The 10367-nt window shown below is 42.5% G+C and overlaps 1 protein-coding gene across 1 annotated transcript in view; it reads right to left on the bottom strand.

The window, feature by feature from the left end:
• Positions 1-2962: 2962 nt before the first annotated feature.
• LOC126259867 (spondin-2-like) overlaps positions 2963-10367 on the bottom strand; it is a 614486-nt gene continuing 607081 nt past the window's right edge. Inside the window, exon 6 of the mRNA XM_049956926.1 lies at positions 2963-5208. Within this exon, the coding sequence (XP_049812883.1) occupies positions 4979-5208 (230 nt within the window). The 3' untranslated portion in view covers positions 2963-4978. The remainder of the gene's footprint in view (positions 5209-10367) is intronic.

Below are 10367 nucleotides of genomic sequence, written 5' to 3'. Positions count from 1 at the left end.
AATGACACACAACAACCAGTCATCTCGAGCCAGAGAAAATCCTTGACCCCTCCGGGAATCGAACCCGGGAACCCGTGCGCGGGAAGCGAGAACGCTACCGCAAGACCACGAGCCGCGGACACAGTGGATGTCACTATGCAGGAATCGTTCTGCAGTCATTTGGGGAACATTGTAGTGAACTTAGCCACCAAATTGGCGTGATCTGAATTCGATGGGACACTCGCAGGCATCGCTCGCACAGAGCACCGAGGGGAGTCGAATGAAGCTGATGCCACATACGTCCGAAAATGTACCACCGACTTGTTGAAGCCATGCGATGCCAAGTCGCTGCTGTATTGCCTTCCAGAGGTGGACCAACACGCTACTAACCACTTCGTTATAATATTTTTTAAGAACAGGAACATGGTTTAAGCAAGCTTAATCCATTTATTGTTTGGGATATTAGCTGATTTCGACTGTCGGTCATTTTCAAGCACCTTGGGATCACTGCTACTTGCAGAACAAAATTCTAAAAAACTTTACCGGAAACGTCGCGGGGTAAAATTATCTGATACCGACGGAATTTGATAAAGGTTGGTAAAGTTGAACGAATGCAATAGTTTCAGCAAGAAATGTCTACAAGCAACAGTGATTCCACGGTTCTTGAAAATGAGCAGCAAGACTTGAGATAATAGCGGAGACTATAAATACATTGCAGTGTGCTTGGGCCACGCTATCGTTCTTAAAACATATTGAGGCTGCGAACCACCACAAGAACATAATGTTTTCCCTCATCAGTGTATCTGTTTACTTGTGCATCTGTCGTAAAAAATCACGAGGGACACTAGTATTAGCATTCGTAATATAGAGAAATATTGTCAATCATTTATGCAGTCTGCTACAACAAGTGATGTACGGTTAACGAATTTCAAGTTGTATTTTATGTGATCACAATTTCTCTGTTTTGTAAATGTAACATTAACGGCCAAAATGTTCGTGTGACAAGGCTGTACTTATTCCCTCTGAATAGTGTAATACGTATTTGTACATAATAACTACATAACTTTAGCCATAAAGTCTCAGTTTAATTAATGACGAGGAAATTCCTTACGATAGAGCAAACTGTATGGCATTAAACGAGGATTTAATGTGAATAAAGTGACATCATCATTACTATTAAGTCAATGTTGTGCCAAGACTTGTAAGCAAAACGTTTGTTTTATTAGCAGTTCTCCATCCAGCGTAAGTTGAAACAGTTATGAATAATTCTACTACGACTCGACAAACTGAAAGAACGTCACCACAGCACGTGTGAACCAAGACTGAAAAGAACTGCAATCTTCATTTCTCTTTACTTCAAAGCATTAAATTGGTTTTGCAGTTACTGTCATGCAGTCAGAACACGATGACATAGTAGCCAAAACTGGAGGGTCTGTGATTTAAATGATATGTTTGAACTATATAATAAATGAAAAGAATCACTAGCTATTTACGCAGCGCTATAATTCGTTTCACTGTCCATTTCTTCCGTTGCATCTAACAGTAAGCTAAAAAAAAATATTGAAACTTAGCTATAAAACCAACTTAATATATTTCTTTTGTGGAGATCCACAGCCTCGACGTATTTTGACAATGAAACCATGGGCAGGATGGCTATATTCTTTTTATTATCTATGCGATTGACCAATTTGAACCTTCTCTCATTTTCAAGAATGTATCTTAAGTTTCGAGCTTCATTTTACATTATAATGCACACATCAAAAGAAGTTTTGCATCACTTCGGTTCGAGAGTTCCAGAACCTGTACAGAAAATTGGAATGGAGATCAACATAATCATCATTTCTGCCCTTTTCATTGCTCATGAAAATGTGTCAAAGGGACTGTGTCTGTGATATAGTATCCACAGTCAATCTTTTATCTTCAGGAGTTCCGGGAATTGGGGTGATGCGAAACTTTTTTTTGATGTGTGTATATCGCCGTACAAGTGGACACCAATAAATCTTACTTCTGTGTGTGTGTGTGTGTGTGTGTGCAGACGTAACCATGTGCAATAATTTAACATGTATTCATGTCTACGTATGGCAGTGGTATATTATAATGTAAAATGAAGCTGGAAGCATGATACACGTGCTTGAAAACGACCAAAGGTTGAAAATGACCAATCGCATAGATAATAAAAAGGAAACAGCCTACCTGGGCGATGTTTTCATTCTCATAATATGTTATTGCTTATATTATATCCAGTATTGCAGATGTATGCTCATTTATGGTCACTTAATCGTCTGTAGCTTTTCAGTGTATTTCAACTTGTGGAATTTATATTCAATAACTCTTGCTCTTGCACCTAGCACGTTTTTAAAACTTTGGTTCCTTTTTACCTCTTCGGTGGGTAGCTTAATGCTCTGTAAATCACTGGTTCTACGTTTTACGATTACGTTTATAAATGGTTGATGAGACACATGTATCTATTGTATTTTTCACATCACATTGTGGAGAAATAAATTTTTTAGAGGTTTTGACAGGTTTAGTTTATTAACATAAATATATTCCTTGCAGATTCACAAAAAATTGCATTTCGTATCTTTTAGAATTACTGATATTGCGTTTTCCTATTAATTTGTAAGTATCCCACATATCTAGAACACTTGTTCCAGATAATTTTTACTGACTAAACTTTACTGAGCAATTAGAGTTCAACTTTAATTTGGAAAAGGTGTCAAAAATTCTATGAAAGCAAATCAGGGCAGAATGATGGTTTGTATTCAATAATGTCGTACATCGAAAAATTAAACATGACGTTGTCGATTAATTCCCGTGGTTTTCTTGAGTACTTCATCACCTGCAATAACAACGGAAATGTGGGTCAGGAACTTATCGAACAGTGATTTTCAGCTGGTAGGGAAACTACTTTCAACAGATAAGTAATTTACAAGCAGTTGTATTATTCATGGTTATCAGATAATTGGAAATCATAATATAGACATGGTTTGTACACAATATTTATTGAAAAATAAGGCAACAATTTCTTACAATGTTACACTGCGAGTTAGTAAAAGAAGTTTTCGAGTTACAATAAAAGTCAGTTTCTTTCATTAAACTGAGACAAGGACGAACATGACGTCTGACAGTTAAAAGGCCACTGTATGAAAGGTGATTATCTTACAATTTTTCTTCCAACTTTTACAATAGTAGCAAGAATATCTGCTTAACAACAGCTACAGTACTGTGTTTCAAACTGTTTACGAACTTACAAATCTAGACAACTGTACAGTTTTCGATACGCATCTGTATCGATGAAATGACTCTTACCTACCAAATATTAAGACGCACTCTTCCTTTACGTTGTGATTGTTGGACACGTGGAGTTCGTGTCGTTTGCAGAGTCCGTCGTGTTAGCGTAGAATCTTACCGAAATATATTAAAAGTATTTATACTTAATCATTAAATCTAAAACCTTTCGCTAATTGAATAACTTACATATCTTCGAGCTACCCGTCAGTTCGTTCGAATCGTGCAATTTCTAGGTAATGAAAAGGAATTTTATTCAAGTGAAAGTCTACTTGAAATTTACGCCCAGAGTGTGACAACTATTTTCCGTATTGGTAATTTAAAAGACGTCGAAAATTTTCGCTAGTTTCTAACGAATGTGTTAATGAAACTTAAAGAGACTCTTATTATTGTACACGCATCCGCCAGAACGGAATGCACAAGAGTGACGCGCTCGGTGGACCAAAAACTTCGACGGTCCAGCGTCTCAGTAGTGTCTTACAGTACTTAAAACATTTTAGAAATTGTCATGTAATTTGGACACTCAGCGCAAATACTGCGACGTCTGACTGTCTTTAGAGGGCAGAAATTTCAGTTATCGTTGTTCACATAGCCATTAATCCAGCTATTCAAAATACAGTGACGTTGAAAGACCGCACAAGGTTTCGGTTAAATATGTGAATATCGTTATTTGAACAGAGTTACTACAAACGTCTTACCGACAATTCGGGATGTTGCGAATCCGAAGTTAAATCGTCCATTCGCTAATGTCATCCGTGATAAGAAGGGAGACGTTCTCAAAGTTCAGTATTCGTGGTTTCAGTTTACCTCAAAGCATAATAGAGGTAGTGGCGTCAGCAGATCGGTGGCTGCTGTCTGGATAAGAAATTGTCTTTTAAGACTTACTGGTATAGAAATGCATGTGATGCATATTGGAGATGCAGACACGGTAGACATAGAGAGGTAATCGGAAGAATAGATAAGTAAAGAAGTAGAAGGAAAGTCCTAGGGGAAAGAAAGAACTTATTAGTTGAACACTTGCCGAGCCATTCAGGACTACATAACTTGTAAAAGTATGCAGCGCTAGAGGCGAAATCCATAGGGCTAGAAAGGTTCGAGCATTTAAAAAGATTATGAAGAACGTTGTAAGTACCGCGTGTGTAGAAATGGAATCATGAAGATCGCTGAATGGAACTTACTGAAACCTGCATCCGCCACGTACAAATACTAGAAAGGAATGTGTTCAATGACGAGATGAGGACGCATACTGCATTTATATGGCGGTGGGTAAAACTTGGGCAGTATCCACCAGTTGTCAGTAATCTCCGCTTGGTTTCTAGTTTATGGAGTATAGTGTAAAATGAAGGAGAAGCTTTTGTAGTAACCCTGTGATTTTGGACGTACTGGAAATTTTTCGCTGTGCACTTCACCGAGTTGAAAAACTCGGTACACTGTTGCAGTTCTCGCAAATGATGCCACTAGAATTGTTCTCGAGCTGGTGCTCTCCAGTAGCTCTGGAAACGATCCCTCCAGCTCGCTGTCTCGGATCGACACCACAAACGAAGTAACACGCTACGCAGTCAACACGTACACGGTACACGTGCCCAGTAGCGCTGTGTACGTCTGGTGAAGAATGAGTCGAAGGCAGGGTTCCTCAAATGAAATGGAGTCACAAAGTGTTACAGAAGGTGCGTGGTGGCGGGGAGGTTGTGGAGCAGACGGCGGCTCCCGGCTAGGGCGCGCCGGCGCCCCAGTGGAAGTAGCCGCCGCGCGTCTCGGCGCCGCAGGTGCGCGCGCTGCCGCACCAGCGCGTCTCCACCAGAGGCGGACACGGCCTGCCGCCGCGCCGGCCCACCTCGCGCACCACCTTGCGCCGCCGCTGCATCTCTCCGATGCCACACGACTGGCTGCAGGGACCCCACGCCGACCAGTCGCCGACTCGGCAGTCGCGGATGCCCGACCCTGCGAACACCAACAACTCCTGTACCAACTTAACTCTAAACAGTTCAAGAATTGAACGTTTCTCTTGGCTTCAGTCACGAAGACACCCTTCTCTATAGGGTCGGCTTAAGGCCCAAGCGTCACAAGCAAACATAGCTTGTTTCATCAACTCTTTTTATACCATTTCATTAAAATGAAACTGCTGAATTCTTAAAACCAAAAGAGAAAATAGGAGATAAAACACTGACTGTGACTGTCAGTTCTATACATTTACACTACTGGCCATTAAAATTGCTTCACCACGAAGACGACGTGCTACAGACGCGAAATTTAATTTGTTTCAGTTGCAACATATTATGTAATGAAAAAAAGTGAAACCTATTTATGGAACCAACCGGAACATTATGATGGACAATTCGTTTGCTTCTCCTGAAGTAACCAACAAACTCGCCGACAAAAATTTGACAATGGTTAATAGGTTACGCAAAACAAAACAGAAGTCCTAGAATCACTGCTGCAAAACAGGAATAGCTCAATTTCTTCGCCCTCATTCATTTACAGGAAAGAAAAGACTGTTTTAGCTTCAACGACGCACGGGATAGATAAAGGAGATGAGAAGGTGAAGAAATCGAACATTGTACTTTTCTACAATGTAAGAAAGGGAGATTCGATGTATTTGATCTTCTGTGCACAATACGACCACGGCAGGAATACCAGGTGCTGGCCTATGTGACATATGTATGGGTCGTTTTATGCGTCGGGGATAAACAACTATGTCTCGTTTATGGTGAATGGCAATACAAACAGCTGAAGCTACTTTCTCAAATCATTAGCGTTATGGCTGGCCGAAGGAGAAATGAAAGAAGCACTCATGAAAAAAATTACCTAAAGAGCGCCGCGTAACAATGGAACAGATACTGACAAATTTTGAGAACGATATTCCAGGAGCAGCAACACAACCACAACCAAATGAAAGAAAAAGTGTCCAATGTTTACCTTTCAGTAGAAAAGAAGCTCGTTTGAAAGGTGTGTCTGTTCGAAACCACAGTGCAAATACAATTGGAAAAATATTTGTTAAAATTGCCATGACGGTTTGGGTTGAAAATGTTTAATATATTCAAAATTTCACCAAATTTCGAAATTATGTTTGCAAGGTCGTCTTGTCATTTTAGTTCTTGTATGTCATCGATGTGCACGTTAGAGAGAGAGAGCATGTTGTGGTACTGTTAACAAATGTTTGGTCTTCTAGAAAGAAATTTTCACTGGGCAGCGGACTGTGCGCTGTGATATGCAAATGATTAACTTTTCAAAGCATTCACACAACGTTGGCGCCGGTGGCGACACCTACAACGTGCTGACATGAGGAACCGATTTCTCATACCGACTTCTCATACACAAACAGCAGTTGACCGGCGTTGCCTGGTGAAACGTTGTTGTGATGCCTCGTGTAAGGAGAAGAAATGCGTACCATCACGTTTCCGACTTTGATAAAGGTCGGATTGTAGCCTATCGCGATTGCGGTTTATCGTATCGCGACATTACTGTTCGCGTTGGTAGAGATCCAATGACTGTTAGCAGAATATGGAATCGGTGGGTTCAGGAGAGTAATACGGAACGCCGTGCTGGATCCCAACGGCCTCGTATCACTAGCAGTCGAGATGACAGGCATCTTGTCCGCATGGCTGTAACGGATCGTGCAGCCATGTATCGATGAGGACATTTGCAAGACAACAACCATCTGCACGAACAGTTCGACGACGTTTCCAGCAGCATGGACTATCAGCTCGGACAACATGGCTGCGGTTACCCTTGACGCTGAATCACAGACAGGAGCGCCTGCCATGGTGTACTCAACGATGAACCTGGGTGCACGAATGGCAAAACGTCATTTTTTCGGAAGAATCCAGGTTCTGTTTACAGCATCATGATGGTCGCATCCGTGTTTGGCGACATCGCGGTGAACGCACATTGGAAGCGTGTATTCGTCATCACCATATTGGCGTATCACCCGGCGTGATGGTATGGGGTGCCATTGGTTACACGTCTCGGTCACCTCTTGTTCGCATTGACAGCACTTTGAACAGTGGACGTTACATTTCAGATGTGTTACGACCCGTGGCTCTACCCTTCATTCGATCCCTGCGAAACCCTACATTTCAGCAGGATAATGCACGACCGCATGTTGCAGGTCCTGTACGGGCCTTTCTGGATACAGAAAATGTTCGACTGCTGCCCTGGCCAACACATTCTCCAGATCTCTCACCAATTGAAAACGTCTGGTCAATGGTGGCCGAGCAACTGGCTCGTCACAGTATCCCAGTCACTACTCTTGATGAACTGTGGTATCGTGTTGAAGCTGCATGGGCAGTTGTACCTGTACATGCCATCCAAGCTCTGTTTGACTCAATGCCCAGGCGTATCTAGGCCGTTATTACGGCCAGAGGTGATTGTTCTGGGTACTGATTTCTCAGGATCTATGCACCAAAACTGCGTGAAAATATAATCACATGTCAGTTCTAGTGTAATATATTTGTCCAATGAATACCCGTTTATCATCCGCATCTCTTCTTGGTGTAGCAATTTTAATGGCCAGTAGTGTAACTTTTAGGAAGTCCTTTGTGAAGGGATTTGCCTGGAGTGCAGCCTTGTACAGGTCGCTGAGGATACGGTAGCCAATGTGCAGTGACCAGATTTCGTCCAAAGAGCTGGGCGAGTTCATTTGTGTGCTGGATTGTGCGAGCCTATTAGAGAGAGGCAAGAGACACGCCTGCAAGCAACAAGCCGTCAACGCCTTCTCGACAGCATGTGTTTGGGCCGCCACTGCTGACCGGAGGGACTCACTGACTCGCAGTACCAGTTTGGCGTCTGTCATTCATTCGCAGAGTGAGCCGAGTTCGTAACAGGCTACGACAGTGAATAACGACCAGATTAGTGACCATTGTGTGACTAGCAGCGAGACTAAAGTTTGTATTAGAAAGATTGCCGACATTGTCTGGAAGAGGACTACGATTGATGAGCTTGTACCAAAACACATGAACTCTATTCCAGTTAAGTAAAAACATACGGTTCATGTAAATAAAGAACTGTACTAATCCATGTGTGCATTTGTGTTGTAACAAGAGGATACTCGCTATCCATGTTGGTGTGTGTGTGTGTGTGTGTGTGAAATCTTATTGGACTTAACTGCTAAGGTCATCAGTCCCTAAGCTTACACACTACTTAACCTAAATTATCCTAAGGACAAACCCATGCCCGAGGGAGCACTCGAACCTCCGCCGGGACCAGCCGCACAGGGATACTGGCCACCCATAATATCATCCTCTCCCTTGCTTCCTTCCAGTACAAGACTCTACAATTCATTTGCTCAGAAGGGGAGGCTGATAAGCGTTTGCCACTTTTCGACCGGTCGGAGATGACAGAATCGACGCGCACGCCCTACAGTCTTTCGGAAACGATTTTACAGAAATTACTTGGTAAAAAAATTAATTTTTTGCTTTACTTGTAGCCTCAGGTGCCAGATTCATTATCTCTGCCCATAATTCCGTTAATGGACATAGTTATTGTGATATTTATGCGGAAGTAAGACACTGCGCGAAATTCGAAAAAGTTTGCAATGGAAAATAGAGGTTGCTATGATTTTCCTTGTGGTTCATATTACATAACATGTTCCTATGCATGAAATTTACTTAAAATATTGACTTTTTCTTTAGACATAGTTGGTGGTCTCTATCTGTCACCAATATCGAGAAAATTGATCTCTTGCACTCATTTGCTCGTGAGTTTTAAAAAATGGGAAATCACGCCTTTGCGCTTCAGCACGAAGAAACAGAATTCTTCTATTAGTCGGTGACGAGCCTTTAAAAAAGCTACAACCCCTTTGAAAACGACCTCTGTAGATGAGGATGAAAGTTGGTTTCAACAAGATATTCATCAAAGCATGAAATAATAACACGGAATATTTTAATAACTGTGACATTTGCAATTGCAAAAGTTTACTTTTTACGGTTAGACCAGGGCATGACAAAGATAAACGGACTGAAATGGAAACACAATTAAAGGGTCAATTTTTTGAAACCCTCCTAATTGTCCGGCATTGCAACGCAGAAGATTGAAATAAGGCTCAAAGGTCCCTACAACCTTCCTCTGTAAAAGTGCAAAAGCTTGCGGCCCTGTGACATCTGCTTCTGCCTCGGCAAGGTATCGACACATGCGAAAAAAAGGACTGAGCTCAGAAGTTCATGCGAGGTATAACGTGGGTTAATGATGTCACATTGGCACCAAATTTCACCACAATACTTCCCAACGCCATTGTCGACGTGTCGCACGATCTGGAGGTCATCGCACTCCTTGTTACCAACATTTCACTCCTCCTTTTGAACTTCGACGATGGAGGTCAGAAGCTCATCGCTCAGCGTTGATGTCGCGCGGTTTTGTCGTGGGTGGCCCAATGAAACATTTTAGATAATAATCGACACGAAAAGGTCTCAGGAGATGGCATAAGGTGCGTCAGTGAAACGAGCCCTTCTCTTGTGGGTATTGATTCCCACAGACTTCGCGGTGGAAAACGGAGACGACAGTTCACAGTACCATGAACCACACGACGACTTTCTTGACAACGTTCGACATTGCAGACAACCTCGGCTGATTGAACCCTTTTCTAAGTACATCGTAGTGCTTCAACCCTTTGGAGGGTAGTGCGACTGCAATTTTTTCGTGTACTTTAGAGAGTGGAGCCACAAGGGACCGTTCATAACCATTTAACGATATTTGAACGTGATGCGAAGCAACAAATAGTATTTACGGTTTTTCAGCCCTTCGGATTCACGCCCTTCTGGGAGGAGGAGGGGGGGGGGGCAACCACATTGGAACGTCTGTGAATAAAACGGCTAAGAGACCCTCTAAGACCTCCAGTTTCGCAACACCCTAGGTACTACATTGCACTGCTGATGAGCACTTTAAAACTGTACCTGTAGAGATTCTTCGACACCCAACAGCTGAGTGGCTCTCCACTGCTGATCTAGCGCCAGTTTGATGGCATACATGTGGAGCTGAATGGGTGTCGAAGTCTCTATACAGGTACAGTTTTAAAGTGCTCATCTGCAGTGTAGTGTAGCACCTCGGGTGTTGACGAACTGACAGCGATGGGGGGGGGGGGGGGGGGGGAGGGCTATTAGAGGATC

The sequence above is a fragment of the Schistocerca nitens genome, chromosome 5 (assembly GCF_023898315.1).
Source record: "Schistocerca nitens isolate TAMUIC-IGC-003100 chromosome 5, iqSchNite1.1, whole genome shotgun sequence".
Classification (NCBI taxonomy): Eukaryota; Metazoa; Arthropoda; class Insecta; order Orthoptera; family Acrididae; genus Schistocerca; species Schistocerca nitens.
Note: the sequence above shows the minus strand (reverse complement) of the source record. Positions and strands in the feature narration are given on the sequence as shown.